This window comes from Rhinoraja longicauda, chromosome 6 (genome assembly GCF_053455715.1).
Source record: "Rhinoraja longicauda isolate Sanriku21f chromosome 6, sRhiLon1.1, whole genome shotgun sequence".
NCBI lineage: Eukaryota > Metazoa > Chordata > Chondrichthyes > Rajiformes > Arhynchobatidae > Rhinoraja > Rhinoraja longicauda.
The window spans coordinates 76,949,570-76,969,986 of NC_135958.1; the positions used below are offsets into that span (position 1 = coordinate 76,949,570).

Below are 20,417 nucleotides of genomic sequence, written 5' to 3' on the forward strand. Positions count from 1 at the left end.
GTAAATGGATTTTATAGAAACAAATGTTTGAAGCAACAGATTTCTCGCAGCAAGAAATTGTGTTTGACCAACATATAATTATTTAGTGTAAAAGCTGTAATTTTTCACAGGTCAAAGAGAGAAAAATAAAGTGGACTTTTCATTAAAAATAAATGTTGAAAGGGCAATTTAAGGTGGAGTAATTTGTGGAAAGTGGGTTTGCAGAAGCCAAATGGATTTAAGAACCTTTTCTAAAAGCAAAAATTGATTTCATTGCCTATATTTACAAAGCCTCGAACATAACTATAGAATAAGCTGTGTAGGAGAGAACTGCAGATACTGATTCAAATTGAAGGTAGACGCAAAAAGCTGGAGTAACTCAGCGGGACAGGCAGCATCTCTGGAGAGAAGGAATGGGTGACATTTCGGGTCGAGACCCTTCTTCAGCTTGTCTCTGAACTCGATCAATCACAGCTTAATTGGTGTGAACATGGTCCTCCCTCTTATCAGAAGTCTTCTGGGAAAAGATGAAAAAAAAGTTGAAGTAAAAAGCTGCAAGACTAATTTAGGGAACAACTGTTCTAACATGATCAAACAAGTTAAGGCATTCCAAGTGACTAAGGTAAATGTCTAAATTACTACTTGCCTTTTAAACTGAGTGAGCCAAATTACAACAGGAGACTTCTCTTCCTTTTTGAACTGCAACTAGGCAATCTCTGCTTTCCACATTTAACCATTACAAATGTAGTTAAATCTTTGTGGCAAAGAAAAGCACCCTGATGTACATCAGAGCCGACTGAATTTTGGGTTTTTTTTTGGATAAAGAAGGCATGTAACAATTTAGATATTTAACTTGTCATCACACTGCTGGATTCTGGATTTGTTAAAGACTTAAACAAAGACTCTTGATTAGTGCAGGTGTCAGGGGTTATGAGGAGAAGGGAGACAGAATGGGGTTGAGTGGGAAAGATGGATCAGCCATGATTGAGTGACGGAGTAGACTTGATGGGCTGAATGGCCAAATTCTGCTGCTGTAATTTATGAACTTGAGAATGGATTATTTCTCTACCCACCTCCCACCTGCAATCCCATTGCTTAGCTCTTTCTTGTGTAGAAGACTTGCTTCTAGCTCAGATTAGAACCTGAATAAAATAGACTGAAGTAAATTCAGAGTTTGAGTTATACTTTGTTTCACCATGAAGTAGCTTGGCACTGCTAAATTCCTTCTATGCATGGTGCCCAGTAACAGTATTTTTATTTTGTGATGTGGAATTTATGTTTAGACACAGTAGATGAAAATATGTGATTAGCCTGAAAAAATGTTAAATGACTAGAAGTTAATTCTCTTACACTGGAAAGGAAAAATGTGTACATAATTTGTATAACCTATCAGAACTTGGCTGTTGAGGGATTGACAAGCTGCCTTGTTCCCGCTTGTATTGTTCTGTGCAGTCCTGCAGTAATGTAGCAGATGGTGCCCACATTTTGCTGTATCGAAGTCAGTGGCCAAGGGAAGATGAATATTGTTTTTACTCAAATACAAAGTTTGCCCCTGCCACAATACATTATTTGGCATTAGTTTGGGGGCATGCTCTTTAGCGACAATGAACTTTATTTAAGCTTTTTTAAGCTCTTATAAAGTTCTCATTTAGATCTTGTCTGCTACCCTAAACGTTCTTTCCCTTCATCTATGACACAGAAATTGCAGGGTGCACCACCGAAGCAATACACAGCTGAGACATTCCTTCTCTCCAGAGGTGCTGCCTGTCCCACTGAGAGACATGCTTAGGCTACTCCAGCAGTCCCTGATAAAGCAAAACTCTGCCACAAATATAAACATGAGATTGAGATGCTTGGAAGGGAAAACCTTTTTCCCCCCAGATCGCACAATATTCCGATTTGGAAATATATCGCCATATATCAGCTGGAATATAGTACTCAAATTCTCTCTTTTGTGGCACTGAGGGTGTGCCTTTCTCGGTAGAACTGCAGTGGTTCAAGATGGTGACTCGCCTCCAGGGCAATTAGGGATGGCCAATAAATTCTGTTCTTTCTAGTGACTCGCATCCCCCACAAATGAAATAATTAAAATAAATATTTGAATTAGGGAAATGTTGAATTATGGGTGTATCATTGCAACCAATTATTTCCCATTCATACAAGGGGTGGTTGTGCTTTTAGATCCGTCCCATGAATCACGTATGAAACAAATTCCCCAAACTTACTCTGGTTGAAATATTTATCTCCATATTTATCAATTGGAACATTGCCTGGTGTAATCTTTGGTTTGGGAAAAGGTTAAGAGGAAATTGGGATCTTGAGGTGATTTTACAGTGTAATAAACTTGGAGAACTAGCCTGTTTCCTCATTGTGTGTTGTCTGGTATTCCTTTGAACTGTAGCTTGCTAAATTATTTAGAAAGCCACATAAGAGTCAGCCATTTTATAGACAATAGGTGCAGGAGTAGGCCATTTGGCCCTTCGAGCCAGCACCGCCATTCAATGTGATCATGGCTGATCATTCTCAATCAGTAGCTGCTCGTGGTCCATTTGGGTAAAGACAGCTGATTCCCTTCCATGATATACAATGATGAATTGGATTGGATGTTGCAATGATTTGATAATTTCAAGATTACTGTTACTGATAATCTCTCATTCCAAATTATTTATTTACTTTTTTAATTTCCCGCTTGCAACAGTGATATGTGAGCTTCTGTATCTGTGCCATTAACCCAGGCCTCTGGGTTACTAGTCATGAATATACTGTAGAAGATAGACACAAAATGCTGGAGTAACTCAGCGGGACAGGCAGCATCTCTGGATAGAAGGAATGGGTGACGTTTTGGGTCAAGACCCTTCTTCAGTCATTAATATAAATTATTTCCCTCTCCCTGTAGCCATAGACTAGTTTTATTGCCATTCAGTATAAACTGCTATATGAATTATAAATGGCTAATTTCACAAACATTGTGTATAGTTTGAAAGGATGGATTGGGAACTTGCTTTTGTCAATGATAATCATCGTTTGTTATACGCATTCATCAACTTGATCATGTGAATATTTTTGTAAAATGTTTTAAAAAAAAAAGTTTGACCACATCCTGAAAGGAACATATTAGTTTAATTGTGGCATGGCTGCTGTAGGTTACAAGTTGTTTGACTTGAGGACTGGATTATTTCAATGTAGTGAATGGAAAGATATGAACATACAGTATTAGACTGCTAGTTTCTTTGTATATTCTTTAATCTGATCAAATTTGACAAGAGCATGAACATCCTTACGATGGTTTGTGATATCATGCAAGGGCTTGAACAGAGATAATGTCAAGAAGAGTTGTAGAATCATTTGTTCAACAGTTCTAGTAAAAAATATAACTTGAAGACACTTGCTCCTATGACACGAGCTGATAATGCATGATGTTTCTCAAAGGAAATGAAGTAGTGAAGAGCGTGAATTCTCAGACCATATCATTTTGAGACGTCCTTGCATATTTCCTGTTATCTGATTATATAGAGGTAGGCTTTACGGTGAATAGCCAGATGGGGTCCTTTAGATTAAATCATGAATGATGTGAGAAGAGGTTGTGGAAAAATGGCAATAAAATGTCAAGATCTAACCAAATCACTTGTTGAATAAGTGTTGGCCTTGAAGCTAATTTTGTTTCCCATCTCATGCTGCACTTTCCCCTTTTTTAAACATGAATTTTCCAATAAACTTTGCAGATCCCGCTTGTTGTAAACCATGGATTATATGAATTAAAAGTACATTTACTTTCTGGTTTATTTGTAGGCTACCTTGACTTCTGTACTATGCCTTGTGCATTCAAATTTTCTGATCGGTATTGCTGCCTATTTTTCTTCCCCTCTTTCTCTATTTTCTCTCCTAATATTCACTACCTATTTTCCATTTAATAGTCATAGAGAAACAGTCATGTAGCTAGGAAGCAGACCCTTCGACCCAACTCATCCATGCCGACCAAAGTGCCCTACCCAAGCTAGTCCTATTTGCTAAACGCTTCCTATCCATTTACCTGCCCAAATGTCTTTTAAAAAGCTGTTGTATTACCTGCGTCAACTACTCCCTCTTGCAGGTTGTATCATATATGCACCAACCTCTGAGTGGAAAAAGTTGCCCCACAATTTCCTATCAAATCCACTTCCTCTCACCTTAAACCTATGACCTCTAGTTCTTGATTCCTCAACCCTGTGTAAAAGACCCTGTGCGGAGTCCATTTATAATTAGTTTCCCTATTAAATGCTTTTTGCTTTGTGTCATTCATAAGCCGTTGATTTCCCCATTCTTCATAAAAGCTGTCATTTATTGTTTAAAAAGTAGTTGTCGTATTTTAAAGACATTTTGACGGATGCCTTTTTCATTCCAGCAAGTGAGAGAATCGCTAATCAAAGTTTGACCTTCATTCAGTGTAGAATTATGGAGAGATGGTGCGCTCCAAGCCACTTTATTACTCCAGGTGAAACCGAGAGGGATCAGGGAGCAGTGATAGGACGTAAATTTTAAATTTAATTTCTGAATAATAAAAAGTAAGACTGAATCCACGGTAAAGGCCACAATAATCCCTTGTGATGAAATAATGTGGTAATCATAGAATATCTTGTGCATGTTTGCTTAACAAAAATTAAAATAACTTTCCTTTACAATTATTTATTAGTGGGTACAGAATTAAATAATCATCCTTTACAAGTTATTCGCAGTATCACCGAATGGCGTTTTAAGTGGGTCGTATCAGGAAGAGATGATTTACTGTACTGACTGGTGAAATCATTGGCAAATTTAATGACATCTCTGGTCATCAATATCTGTCATTATCAAGGAATAGATTAAAGTTGAAGGTATTTTACTCAGCCGGGTGACCTTTAAGAGCAAAGTGTACAACATCCCTCAAAATGGAGAAGTGTTGAACTTTTTCCTTAGTTTGTATGTGGGGCAGTGGTTGTAAATGTGGTGGAAGAAACTGGTGGAAATTGAGGTGAGTAATGTGGTTATTGTGACTATTGTCATGGTTTGCATCTTTAACAAACATTTACAAAAACCTGAAGAGGGGTCTCGATCCAAAACGTCACCCATTCCCTCTCTCCTAGATGCTGCCTGACGTGCTGAGTTACTCCAGCATTTTGTGATACCTTTTACAAAAACCTTAGTTTATACAGTTATTTGTGGAATTCTCTGCCTCAGAAGGCAGTGGAGGCCAATTCCCTGAATGCATTCAAGAGAGAGCTAGATAGAGCTCTTAAGGATAGCGAAGTCAGGGGGTATGGGGAGAAGGCAGGAACGGGGTACTGATTGAGAATGATCAGCTATGATCACATTGAATGGCGGTGCTGGCTCGAAGGGCCGAATGGCCGCCTCCTGCACCTATTGTCTATTTACTGGATAAATTCTGACACATTCAAATGTAACTATTTCAGTTGGAGAAGGCATTCCATGTACACAACAAATAGGCTTCATCACTGTACATATCAATCTTGTTGCCATCTAAATGGACTGCAATGGTTTTGGAATTATTAATCTAATTTTTCCACCTGCCACTTGATCGAGAGCATCATTTTTAACCCAAAATTTAGTGAAGTGCATCTGAAGTAGGGCTTGCACAAGTCTCAAAATCATGCTTTTACAGCTTTCTGAAATGTTTTTGCACTAGCAGTTGGTGTGCTGATAAGATTAACCACACTTTTACACAGCTGCACTCTGGTCATCTCACTCGGTCTATCAAACGGTGCTGACCTCCGATGCAGAGAAATTGTAACTTGAGAACAGAGAAGTAAAATAAATAGTTGCTGGTGACAAGGCTATTGCTGCCATTGGTTGCTATTGCCAAGTGCCAGTTTAGTTTATTACTGTCACTTGTGCAAAGTACAATGAAAAGCTTTTGTTTGCGAGCTATCCAGTCAAAGAAAAGACTATACATGAATACAATCAAACCATCCACAGTGCACAGATAAAGGGTACAACATCTAGTACAAAGGTATAACGTTGACGTCTGCTGGAGTGCGATTAAAGGTAGTTCAATGGTCTCCAATGAGGTAGATGGGAGGTCAGAACCACACCCTAGCTGATGAGAAGAATTAGATGGTTCTTGTAGCATGCACTGTTGAAAAACATGATTTAAGGTTCAATAATTGTCTGGTTTTAGAATATTTTTTGTAAAATGCCTTGAACTCTTTAGTATACGGGGTGGAAATATTTCCAGAATGCTGTTGGTTAAGCAATTTTTTTGTGATGATGCACTGTTAAGGTGATGGATGGTATTACATTTAAACTAAATTCTGAACTTGAGTGCAAAATTTGTCTCCGGTATGCACTTGTACTCTATTTAATATCTGTTAAAACTATTTTCATTTTATGATGAACTTCGAGACGGTGTAAGACACCAGTGGTTTAATGTTACTATTAAAGTCATACAGCATGGAAATGGGCCCTTTGGCCCAACTCATGCTAAGACTACCTGAACTAGTCTTGTGTTTGTCCTGTATTTGTCCTTTTTAAACCTTTAATAACCGTATACCTGTCTAAATGTCTTTTGAATATTGTGACCTTCCACTTCCTCTGGCAGCTCGTTCCATGTACCCACAACTCTGTATAGAAAAGCTTGCTCGCTGGGTCCATTTTAAATCTCTTACCCCTCACCTTAAAGCTATGCGACTTGGTTTTAGACACCCCTAACATGGCACAATGTTGACTATCTACCTTACTTATGCCACTCAAAATAATGTACCAGCTAAGGTCATCCCTTGGCATTCTTCAATTGAGAATATGCAGTCTTTCCGTATAACTCAAGCCCTCCAGTCTTGATAACATTGTTGTGCATGCTTTCTGCACCTTCAGCTTAATCACATCCATCCTATATAATACGGCAATTAAAACTGCGCACAATAATCCAGATGCGGTCTTGCCAATATGTGCAACTGGCGCATGAAGCCCCAATTCTTGCACTTTGCTAATTTATCATTCAAAACTTACTTAATCATTTAAAATCTAAGTTCCCTAGTTGGCATCATGGCATTTAAAAAAGTCTCCGAATCAGTGGTCAAGTCCGGTAGATTCCAGTCTAGTAACTTCACTGTGCTATTGTACCCAATGATGTGGGTGTACATATGTAGATATATAGTTAAAAAAATCTTTTAGATGTTTGCATTGTTGGAAACCCATAAATCTCTTTGCAGTCCAACCTGGCAACGTATCAAATAAAACCACACTTTGTGCAACTTTTCTTTACTTGGCTCTGACAGTATTGGTGAGCTGTTCAAATGAAGTATTTTGGCAGCTGCCTCCATCTGAAACTGGTTCTGATTGCCCAGAAGTAAAGCTTGAAGGATTTGCTGGTTACTTTTGCAGTTTGATGAACTAAATAGTGATCCTGAATTATCTACTGCCCCCATTTTCAAAATGGTGGATGAAGCACAGGAAATGGGACTGACTAACTAATTTACCCCTTCAAACCCCTTTAAAGTCCTTCCAGTCACCTTAAACCTATGCCTTCTTGTTTTTGATGTACCTACCATGGGGGAAAAAGTCTTTGACTACACATTCTATCTATGCTCCACTTGTATACTTCTGATTGAAAGTGGACAGTTTGTATTCATTTCTGAATAGTCAAGCTGCTAGTTGAAAGGTTAATGTAAAGTTATATATTTTTTAATTTCAACAGAGCATGTTGGAACATTCCCAACCAAGGAAGGGTTTCCTTTTGGGAAATGAGATCTGACGATTTAAATGTCAATGTAGACCTCACATCACATTAGAATGGAGGAAGTATAAGTGTCAATAATCTGCCTCTGTGCAATAATGATCTGGTTATTGAACTGAATGAAATGTGGAGCCTTGCAGTGTGCCAGATAAATGTAAAGTGATATCAGCCGAATACTGATTTTCATCGGGGATTCCAGCTAGCTGAAATCTCCGCACGAGCTGTCAGAACAAGCTCAGTGAAGAATCTCTAAAATCACATCAAAATCGCCAAGGAAGTGACAACAGTATTATATGTTAGGGGAATCATGTTCCCTTTGTACAGCAAGCTGCTGGAATATTCATATTTTAATGTTTCCTTTTTTCACATCCTTTTAAAAAAAAATTAAAAGAGATTGCAGGTTTGCAAACAATTGAATAACTTAATTATTGCTTCTGAATCCACTCTATAGAGAGTCTGCTTTGCTTTAAGTCAATTTACAGACACCAGTTAACCTACAAACCTGTATGTCTTTTGAATGTGGGAGGAAACCGGTGCACCTGGTGAAAACCCACACAGTCACAGGGCAAACATACAAGCCCTGCACAGACAGCACCTGTAGTCCGGATTGAACCAGAGTCTTTGGCGCTGTGAGGCAGCAGCTCTACCACTGTGTCACTGTGCCACCCTTATGCTATTTCCAGCAAAGAAACTTGGAGCTTTCCTAGGTTCACAGTACATTGCTCCAGGAATACAACAAGGGCATTGTGCTGGATCAAGTGTAAAAAGCTGGCACTTTCACTCTTTACTGAAGTTGTTATGGGAGAACTGGTCAGATGCAACATTTCCAAATTTGTGGATTCTGCTTTCTTTTTGTTCCTCTTCTATTCCTTTTACCTCTGTTGAAAACTAATTATAACTTTGTCAGTCGTGTGAACCGGCTCAAAGTCAAACAGCTCCTGCAGTTTTTCCATTCTTTGTACATTAGCATGAAGCAAAAATTGTGTGTGTGGCTTCATAGTTTCAAAAGATACAACCTTTGTTTTCAGAATTTTTTCTGAAGACTAAAATTTGGTCTAATGATCTCTATTTTAAAAGGGCAATTTTAATTTTCACCTGTGCAAATGCAGTTCTGCCGTTTGTTTATTTTTGCTCAAGCCAACTTGTTATTTCTTCAGAAATTTCAAAGGTGGTCTCAGAATTTGTTGAAAACGTTTTATGTGACCAATTATAGGCAGGTGTAGAGAAAAAAAATCATCTTCCCATCAACCGAGTAATACTGAATTAAACTGAATAATTTGTGTCAGTGGCTTGCAACATTTCACCAGGCATTAAAGAATATACATGTTTGATCAGTGAAGGGGACACAAAAGGCAGATTTTTTTGCAAGCTTTGTGATATAGTATCATAGATTATGGGTGTAAAGTCTCTTCAAGCTGTGATATTTATTTTTGTGAAGACTGATAAAGGTTCCACTGTTTGCATCCTTGTATCCCTCTCATTAACATAGAAACATAGAAAATAGGTGCAGGAGTAGGCCAATCGGCCCTTCGAGCCTGCACTGCCATTCAATATGATCATGGCCGATCATCCAACTCAGTATCCCGTACCTGCCTTCTCTCCATACCCCCTGATCCCTTTAGCCACAAAGGCCACATCTAACTCCCTCTTAAATATAGCCGATGAACTGGCCTCAACTACCTTCTGTGGCAAAGAATTCCACAGATTCACCACTCTCTGTGTGAAAAAAATGTTCTCATCTCGGTCCTAAAAGACTTCCCCCTTATCCTTAAACTGTGACCCCTTGTGTACGCAATACTCCAGGTGGGGTCTCACCAATGCCCTGTACAACTGCAGCAGAACCTCCCTGCTCCTATACTCAAATCCGCTCGCTATGAATGCCAACATACCATTACCGCACCTTCCCCAGCCAACAGTGGGCCATTATGGACTCCATCCATCCTGAGGTCATCTGTTTTGCCCTGATTTGTTCGGGCCTTTTCTCATCTCTAGTTTCCCCTCCCCAAATCTCTACTTTCAGTCTAAAGAAGGGTTTCGACCCGAAACGTCACCAATTCTTTTTACGCCAGAGATGCCACATGACTCGCTGAGTTACACCAGCACTTAGTGTCTATCTTTTCTAAAAGCATCGCTGATACCAGCCAAACAATTTAAGAGGACTAGTTCCTACAATCTCCCCCCCCCCCCCCCCCCCCCCGAGTGAAGAAGTTGCCCCTCGGGTTCCTTTTAAATCTTGCCCCTCACATTAAACCAATGTCCTCTGTTTTTTAATTCCCCTAAACTGGGTAAAAGACTCTGTGCATTCACCCAGTCTATTACCCTCATGATTTTATACATCTATATAAGATCACCCCTCAGCCTCTTGTGCTCCAAGGATAAAGCCCTAGTCTGCACAACCTCTCCCTACAGCTCAGCTTAAGTACTCCTTGTAAATCTTCTCTGCACTCTTTGCAACCTAATGACATTAAATGTTCTCGGTGACTAAGCTTTCATGCATCACTTGCGTGGAGAATTCCAATGATCCTTAATCAATCCATTGGGTGGAGAATTCCAAAGATTCTGATTCCAATCTCAAGAAATTTCTTATCTTCATCCTGAATACCTGATCCCTTTTTCGATACACTGCCACTTGGTTTTATTAACCCCTTCCAGGAGAAACATCTCTGCATTTACCCTGTCAAGCCCCTAAGTATATTGTGAAGCGTTTTCTTAATGCCCCCGTTCTCTCCTGACTGTGTAATATTAGTGCTCATTGCAAAAAAATTGTGCTGCTGATTTTAAGAGTTTCAAATAACAAAAAACAAACACTGATTTCAATAGAACTCACTGAACAATTTTATATCGGAGGCTTGGGGTCTAGCTTTATACTTTTTTTGAATGGCAAAATAAGGCTATTTAATTTTTAAATACATTAGCATATCCAGTGGCACTGATTTGCACCCATAAAGGGGTGAATAGGAAATTAACATCTATCTTTGAGTTCTGCTTTCTTTGCAGCTGCGATATTCCTAATAGACCACTCGAGATCAAAATTTGCTTTTATTTTCCAAATCTTTACTTTCTAGCTTTTTCATTCAAGGTTTGAGAAATATTCTAATTCAACCCATGAAATTTTGATTTGAATCTCCAAATTTAGTTTTTAAAGTTGGCATGGAAGCTGGTTTCCTTTAGTGACACGCAACAGGCCCACAGAGAGCAAATTAAACAAAATGCTGCAGCAATATCAGCAAATTACCCAGCTGCCTTCGCAGTGACTGCACCATGGATGATAAGGGAAGAGCCAAGATGAACAAAAGGATTCTTTATCATTACGAGGTAACTCGAGATAAAATGTCCTGTCCATTTATCTATGTAAATTCAAAAGAAAACATTTCCGCCCATTAATCAAACTCTAGTTGTCATCCCAAGGAGCCAGTTGAATTTTAATTCTAACTGTAGGTGACCCGAAGGGAAATGTAAATTCTCTCCACTTCCACTGTCGCAACCTCCCCAACCGCTTTGTTCTTTCCCTTTGAATTGCTGACGACACTGCTTAGAAATGGCAGTGGCACAGATCTCCAAGTGAAGTTGCCTGCCGTGAATTGGACTGTAGGTCTACACAGTCTATTGTAATTTCTGAAAATCCTTGCAACTGGTTTATTTCAACATGCACTCTGAAATTTTTTTTTGCAATGAGCAGTCGGTGCTAAATATAGATGAGCAATGTTTGAGGAAACCAAATGAATAACAACTTTGTTTTTTTTGCAAGTATATTTTGACATTGTTTGGGAGTGGCCAATATTGCTTAGAAACAAAGGTGAATCTTGGCAACCATTTTAAACAGACCTTCTATTTATACCTGCGTCATTAACCAACAACAAAGGTGTTCCATTTGGAGACTTCAGCTAAATTACGATATTTGTTGAAGAGCCTGCTAACGCAACTACCAGACGGCTACGTATGAAATAATTGAGAAATATTTAGAAGGTGGAGGCATGGGAAGAGGGAAAGTTAATCATTGTATATATTAGTCTTTTGAGGTGAGTGTAATTAATATTGATAATCTATGTACCATAACTCCCTTGAATTTATTTGAGTACAGTCGTATTAAGCATACTGTAGAATAGCCAGGATAAACCATAAAAACTTTAAATAAAGCAAATATTTAATTCTGAAGGAGAGTCCCTACCCGAAACGTCACCTGTTCCTTTTCTCTAGAGATGTTGCCTGACCCATTGAGTTGCTCCAGCACTTTGTCTATATCTTCGGTATAAACCAGCATCTGCAGTTTCTTCTTGCACAAATATAAACTTTGTTTGTTACCTCTGAATCTGCATTTAATAAAATCTGAAATCACGAAAAATGAGACTTAAAAGGTTCAATGGCTTTCTCGTAAAATAATCTGTTATTGTATTCAGAAAGTGGGATTATTTTAACATATATGTAATCTCTATGGAATTAAATTAAGATGATTATATTTTCAGCATTAGGTAAACTTCAGAAACTGCAGAAAAGATTTTTGTAAGTGTTTTCATGTTGCACCTGATGTGTCAACTTCAACCATTCAAGACTGGTCTACCCAGAATTAGCAGCTATTCTAGATGGGGGTTTAGTACAAGCACAGAAAATGAAGCTGTTTTGTAACCAAATCAGCTCCAGTGGATTAGTGAGTACAATAGTTTGTGTTGCATATGCTCTTTTGTTTAGATAATCCAGCCCATATTATTTTCACCAGTCTACATTATTGTCTCTAACTTGCACAAAAGTATAACCTCCATTCACACAGCATCTCCTGTGTTATATAAATAACTAAGGTCTTCATAATTTGACGCTGAGCCACACGATTAAAATATTAAGGCAGGTATTAATTTTGGTAAGAGAAAGGCTCTTGACATTGTTTTAACGGGTGAGAGAGCTGCAAGAGTTAAGGGATTAAAAAGTTAAAAGTGGGTTGTTATAACATTGGAGGTAGATGAAGCCCCCAAGGGAAAAGCACAGATCTCCCAGTATTTCTGGGGAGGTTCCCGAGTGAAGCTATTTAAGGTTTTGAATAAGAGGATGATAATTTATAAATTAATACGTTGCTCTGCTGAGAGCCAATGTAAATTTGGGACCATTAGAGTGACGGGTGAATAGAATTTTGTGCAAGTTATTATTTGAACAACATAGGCTTGGGTGAGCTCATGTTTGTAGACTGTGGAAAATGGGAGGCTGGCCAGGAGAACAACTGCAGATTCTCCAATTCTCAAGTCTCTGCAACCTGTTAGTGTAGCGACTGCAAGACTGGACTTGTGCGAATCTGTTTTCAAACCTTTTTACCACATTGCCCAATGAAGCAGAAGTCCTGAAAGAGGAAAGCAAAACAAGCTGCTGCAGTACACTTGTGTTCCCATAATTAAAGAGCCATTGACAGACACCAAAGGCTGGAGTGACTCAGCCAGTCAGCCAGCATCTCTGGAGAAAAGGAATAGGTGATGTTTCGGGTAGAGACAAGGGTCTTGACACGAAACGTCACCTATTCCTTTTCTCCAAAGGTGCAACCTGACGCGCTGAGTTACTCCAGCCTTTGGTATCTGTCTTCAGTTTAAACCAGCATTGCAGTTCCTCCCTACACATTAAAGCGTCATTGATCTTTATAGGGGGGCTTTTTAAACTCGGGATTAACACATTTTCATGTCCATGCATCTACTGAAATTTTATTGTCAGAACAATGGTTTATGAAGTGATGCATCTGGTCTTGTCCTTAATGTGGAGGTATGTTTTTTGTTGTTCTCTTAATTTGTGCCATATTGTTAGTTTAGATAAAGGTGGTACTTGCAGGAAAATTCACAGGTTCTTATAATTAAATATACATAAGGTGTCGAGGTCTTCAGGAATTTGGCTATTTGAAACCTCTCCAAAGGAATCACCTGAGTTTTCAAGTGATTGAAAACAGCTAAGCCAAACAGCTGCCAAATAACCTCTTCCCACACCCCCATCACCTGTATCCACCTACCACTTGCCAAGGTATTTATTTCACAAAATGCTGGAGTAACTCAGCAGGTCAGGCAGCATCTCAGGAGAGAAGGAATGGGTGACGTTTCGGGTCGAGACCCTTCTTCTCCTATACCACTTGCCAGGCTTTGTCCTGCTCCTGCCTCTCTTCCAGCTTTCTTCCCCAACTTCAATCAGTCTCAAGAAAGGGTCCCGACTCAAAACGTCACCTATCCGTGTTCTCTAGAGATGCGGCTTGACCTGCTGAGTTACTCCAGCACTTTTTGTCTTTTTGAATGAAATAGACCAATGCTTCATGCAGCAAGATGGGTTATGCTGCTTGGGTTTCACTACTGACAAGATGCAACGCAGCTACTCTTCATGACTTCTTTGATAGAGCCTCTTAAGTCATTACCTCTACTACCCAAAAGGACAAGTGCAGCAGTAGCATAGAAAGAGGGCCACCTTGAAATCATAGACGCAAAATGCTGGAATAACTCAGCAGGACAGGCAGCATCTCTGGGTAGGATTCTGTCTGCAGAAGGTTCTCGACCCGAAACGTCACCAAACTATCCAGAGATGCTGCCTGTCCCAATGAGTTACCCCAGCATTTTGTGTCTATCTTCGGTGCAAACCAGCATCTGTAGTTCCTTCTCACACACCTTCAAATCATACCCTGACTTGGAAATTATCTCTTCCTGTGGTGTTGTTGAGTCTAAATTTTGGAATTCCAACTCTAATAAGTGTGGCTACTTCTATTGCACCGAGTTCAAGAAGTTGAATCAGTGTTTCCTTTACAATGGCAAAAGTTGACTGTCCTTGCCACGTCCTTCAAGTGACTAAACAAAAGATATTGTTAGTGATGCATTGAGCCAGTATTTCATGCTGTATTGTGACTTCTTTTATCTCTCTTCCCCTTCTCTCTAAGAGATATTTATCACAGCTTGATTGGAGTGAGATCAAAGTTTCAGTTTGGAGAAGTGTTCTGAATCATAATACAGCCTTTAAAAAAAATCGCAAGGGGCAGAAATGGTGCAGAATTAATTTTGAGCGTGCCTAAATAGTCCAAACTGCGTATTTAGATTGCCAAATGCAAAATTCCTACCACCTTTAGTGAGCCCATATTTGTGTTGTTATTGATGATACTTATGACCATGGATGTAAGCTACTGCCAGCAACATTTTGACCAGAGATGGCAGCTATTTTAACTTCAGAGGGCAAATAGGTGGGAAAATAATGTGGGGAACATTGTTTAAATGGTATCAGAGTTTCTCTCAACAGTTGGACATGACTTATTTTGTGCGATGGCTACCTTAATTGCTCATTGTGCAAGTGCTCAATTTGTTGTTTCTCAAAAGGTCAGGAGTACTTATTCTAGTTCCAATTTATTTTTCAGGGGATGTCTTGTTCCAGATGGCAGAGGTTCACAGGCAAATTCAGATACAGCTTGAAGAAATGGTGAGTCATGTGATTGTTTAGCAGAGGTCGTGTTTATACCTGATGTGCAAAGGTGTCAAGTCTTTCATACTTATTTCACGGAGTCATACAACCTAAAAACAGGTCCCTCTGCCAACCAATTCTGTACCGATCATGAAGCACCTTTTCATGCCAATCCCATTTAATTCTTCCTAAGCTCCCATCAGCTGCCAATGGATTCTACCGTTTGCCTACATACTATTGGCAATTTATCTTGACCAATTAGTCTACCAACCTACGCGCTTTTGGAATGTGGGAGTATACCAGGGGAAGCTGATGAGCTTGCAAACTCCAGCACTGGAGGTCAGAATTGAATCAGCGTCTTTGGGGCTATGTGGCAGAAGCTCTAGTTATTGGGGTGCCTTATTTGTTCTCGGGAGATAAATGTTACTGGCAGGTTGGCATTTATTCTTCATTCATATTTGTCTCCTGGACTGAGTGGCTTGCTAGGCATCTCAAAGTCAACCATTTTCATGATCTGGAATTGCCCTAAAACCATAAAGATGGATCTTGTGGCCATTCTAGGCCTGACTAAGGAGATTCCCAACCCTTTCCTGCTCCACATGGATTTTTACAACAATCTCTTAGCTTTGTGGTTACATTACTGATAGATTTTTAATATTGTACTGTGAAATGACATTTTATAGTTACCATGGTGGGGTTCAAACCCTTAATCTCATTTGTGCAGGCCCCTGACTTAGTCCAGTGATGTAACCACAATTCTACTGTAAATAACAAATTGCTGGAGGAACTTGGCTGGTTGAGCAGAAAATGTGGGGGGAGGGTGATAAGCAGTTGTCAACGTTTCGGGTCAAGACCTTGCAGCAGTCCTAATGTAGGGTCACAACCCGAGACATCGACAATTCTTCTAACCTCCCCCCAACCTACTGTTCCTCCTGCAGTCTGTTTTCTGGCTGTGGGTTCCAGCAACAGCAGTCTTTGTGTGTCTCTCTGTTACTGTGAACGAGTTGCATATGATGTGTAATGTGAATTCTATTAAAATCATTGGAGTAATCTTTTACCTGAAAAAATATTCATTTTTTTAAATGAATATACTTCTAGATATTTTCCAGATAACATTCTTGTTCAAATATTACATGTTAACAGAAAGATATTTGGCATTCAAGTCAGAAATCTAAAATAATTATATTATTTTATAATATATAATATTTAATATTATTTTATTAAGTGTATATCAAAATTGTCAGACTTGTTCTTTGAGATATTAATCCTTACATAAGATACAATCTTATGTTGAAGCTGAGGTGCGAAATAGAATCGTAGTATGTGTCTCTGCTAACAGAGTAAAAATCAACGTTAATTGGTGGTGACCGGCAGCATGTGTGCGTGCGTGGTAAAATTACAGCTTTCAAGGAGCTGAGTGTAGAGGAGGGAAACGTCACTTGCACATGACTAATCTGACGATCCAAGGTACAAACGCTGTTTTTGCAGTGTGGGTGTTTGTGCGTGGGTGTTCAGGGGGATTCTTGTTTCCTTGACATTATTGAAAATGAATGTTTTAAGCTCTGCAGCTGACATTCTCTTGCTGTTACAGCTGAAAGTGTTCCACAATGAGCTGCTGATGCAACTGGAGCAGAAGGTTGAGTTGGATGCCAAGTACTTAAGTGTAAGTTCCAGGCTCGCTTCTCCACTGTCACACCATTTTATTAATCACCATGTATTAATCAACCTGTACACTTATCGTGCAATATTATAGCAAAAATGGCATCTATTCAAATACATTATAAATAAATAGCATGAACCGATTACAGCATCGTAACCTAGTAGGGGGTTTTGACTAAAGATGGACACAAAGAAGCTGGAGTAACTCAGCGGGTCAGGCAGCATCTCTGGAGAAAGGGAATAGGTGACGTTTCGATTCTCGAACCGAAACGTCACCTATTCCTATTCTCCAGTGATGCTGCCTGACCCACTGAGTTACTCTAACACCTTGCGTCTATCATGGTTGTAAACCAGTATCTGCAGTTCCTTTCTACACGGGTTTTTTGACTTTATGTTTTATGACCATGGGGACTGAGTTACAACTCTAAGATTATTGCCATCCACATGCAATTTATATGCAAAGTGATGATTTAAAAGAATTCAGATTTGGCAAGTTTTTATTTCCAGGCAGATTGGTTCCTGGAATATTTTCTGCTGAATATTTCTGGTGTAGATTCTCCAGACATGCAATTAGCTGCTACGATTTGAATTATGACTGACTTAACTGCAGTGGTGGTTGGACCTTATAACATTTTAATGACATTTTACATAGTACCTGTTTTTAAACACTATTCTGTTGTCCAATCATTGGAGGTTTCTTGATATTATTCAGCTAAATTAACATTCGATTTGCATTCTTAATTCAAATATGGGTTCAGGCACTCGGGACAATAGATTTTGCTCACCTGGGGGGTTGTGAACATTTGCAATTCTCTACTCTAGGGCAATGTAGGTTCAATCACTGAATATATTCAAGGGCGATGGAGATAATTTTTCATATTAGGGGTTCAAGGGGTTATGGCGTTAATACATGCAAGGGGTGTGGAGGTACAATATCAGCCACGATATTGGAGCAGGTGTAGGGGGCTAAATAGTCTATTTTCCCCCTGTTCTTGTATTCAGATGATCTTAAATGTTTGAATTAATTTGACTTGTATACAAAGTTGCTCACTCATACCACCATTAAATTTTATACATGTTTGGCATTTTCTTGGTCAAATACAATTTGACTTGTTGGTCTGAACTTCCTTCATTTGATACAAGACTTTCTTGAGGGAAATTTGAGCTTCTGCAAGTTAAATGAACCTACTTTTGAAATTGTGTAACATAGATTCAGCATTAATGTGTGAATTAATGCAGTCACATTAATGTGTGAATTATGATGGATCCGATGTTAAAGTCTCATACTCCAGTGGCAATTCTATTTTAAAGATTGTAAAACTTGTAGACTGGCTTGCTTGCTCCAGTTATTGTGAGCTCTGACTTTGAGACCCCCTTATGATGCCAATAAGCCAGTTAGAAACTTCATAAATGTAGATTGCACATGCACTGAGGAACTTTCAATCGCCTTTTATTTTTGGACTAATTAATCTCTTAATATGCAGCTTGCAGATCAGTGTATATTGAACCATTGGGATGTGAATTAATCTGAAACCAATTTGATATTAAACCCGTAATTACTCTTCCCTCTACCTTAATAAAGCCTAGCAATTACTGGCCTCCTTTTTGTTGCTGAAGTAATTTTGACATTATGACTGGTTTTATTAGTGCATTTTTATTTACCTTGTTCCTTTTAGGCCACATTGAAGAAATATCAGGTTGAGCATAAAGCCAAGTTGGAGTCTCTGGAAAAATGCCAGGCAGAACTGAAGAAACTTAGAAGAAAGAGTCAGGGCAGCAGAAATCCTCAGAAATATGAAGAGAAAGAGACGCAGGTACGTCCTTGGACCAAGGTGGATTTCCCTGAGAACGGTTCTTTGCATTTTTTTCCAAAAATATTCTTGGAGACATTAATTGGGGATTGATCGGTATGAGAGTGGAAATAGGAATTTTCAATTTTGGTAGGATGGGTACCTTGCAGGTTAGTTCAATATATGTTTCCCCCTTGGATCATGGAAGGTATTAAAAAAAAAAAAAAACATTTTGCCCCATTCATCCAACGGAAAGCTCTATGAAGTTAGACTCTCTGAAGTTACGCTCCTTTGCGTCCTACACTTCAGTATGGGTGATTTTGACAGAGTGGTCCATCTTGTTCCTCTAGTATCTTTGGCAGGAATAGAAGAGACTGCAGATGCTGGAATCTGGAGCCAAACAATGGTGGAGTTCTTGCAGAGTATTGACATCTTTAATGGTGATGAAACAAAACCATACGTGATTTGGAAAATGGGAACTGATCCAACATCCAACATATTTTGTGGGGCAATAAAACAATAGCAAGAATATAGGACAACTTGTCCACTTAAGTGTATCAAGCGTGTACATTTACTCAGTTTATTTTTTCACAAGACAGGTGCAATCAAAAATTGAATGTTGTAAAGCATTTCAGAGGTTAGGTCTGATTTCCTTGAAATTGAAGTTAAGAGGGTATTATTAAGGTATGCAAAATTGAGGGATATAGAAAGGGTATGAAAAGCGCTATATAAATAAAATGTATATTAGACCGTAAGAAGCTAGAGGACATAGATTTTGGATGTGAATAAGAGATTTATAGGAGGAGATCTTTTCATCAGTGTCCCTACTGAGGAATACACTGCCTGAGAGAAGGGTAGAAGCCAAGTCAGAGAAGGCTGTGGCCCAAGTCCTGGAAGATGGAGTCATTAATAATAATGAGTCCCCGCTCATTGCAAAGGAAGCGATGGGCTGAATGGCCTGTTTTCATGTGATACGATTCCATGAATTTCCATAAGTATCGATCCCAGGAGATGGAAATCCTCAATACCAAAGGTGATATTTAAAATACAGGGAAGATTCACTCAGTCCCCATGTGTTATATATCATATATATACACAGCCGGAAACAGGCCTTTTCGGCCCTCCAAGTCCGTGCCGCCCAGCGATCCCCGTACATTAACACTATCCTACACCCACTAGGGACAATTTTTACATTTACCCAGCCAATTAACCTACATACCTGTACGTCTTTGGAGTGTGGGAGGAAACCGAAGATCTCGGAGAAAACCCACGCAGGTCACGGGGAGAACGTACAAACTCCTTACAGTGCAGCACCCGTAGTCAGGATCGAACCTGAGTCTCCGGCGCTGCATTCACTGTAAAGCAGCAACTCTACCGCTGCGCTACCGTGCCGCCCATTATTGAACCATTATTTGCACCTTTAACTATGTTCTTCAAAGTGATAGATATCACTTTTTTTCCCCCCAGATCTTCTCGAATCAGTAACAAGTTCCTGGAAAGATCTTTGCATAGCAATCAGCCAGAACCCCCTGCTAATATTATCTTCTTTAGTAGAGGCAACTTAGTAGCTGACTGTAGTGTTGCTAATGATGCTTAGGCACTGAAGCTGGTATCACGCGGTAATAAAACATTGATTCATTTCCCTCATGAAACACTGAAGGGATACAAAGCTTGTTTCTTGCTTGGCCTTGAAGTAGAGTAGGAGTCAGAGAGCCTCTCTTTATGTAACTTGCTGAGTGCTGATGATCATTTTGTAATGTATCATAATACATCAATTGAAATGCTGTATATATTTTCAAAATCCCAACATGTTAATTGCAGTTGCTGTTGATTCAAATCCCCTGCTTTAGAAAGCTTTTCTTTGTCCCGCCCCCCTGACATCAGTCTGAAGA

General features: G+C 39.2%; 1 protein-coding gene across 4 annotated transcripts in view; it reads left to right on the forward strand.

Annotated features, from left to right (window-relative positions):
* LOC144594616 (BAR/IMD domain-containing adapter protein 2-like) overlaps window positions 1-20,417 on the forward strand; it is a 99,772-nt gene that overhangs the window by 39,366 nt on the left and 39,989 nt on the right. For all 4 annotated transcript variants that reach the window (XM_078401380.1, XM_078401379.1, XM_078401381.1 and 1 more), the window contains 3 exons: window positions 15,033-15,094; window positions 16,668-16,739; window positions 18,412-18,549. In XM_078401380.1, the coding sequence (XP_078257506.1) occupies window positions 15,033-15,094; window positions 16,668-16,739; window positions 18,412-18,549 (272 nt within the window). The remainder of the gene's footprint in view (window positions 1-15,032; window positions 15,095-16,667; window positions 16,740-18,411; window positions 18,550-20,417) is intronic.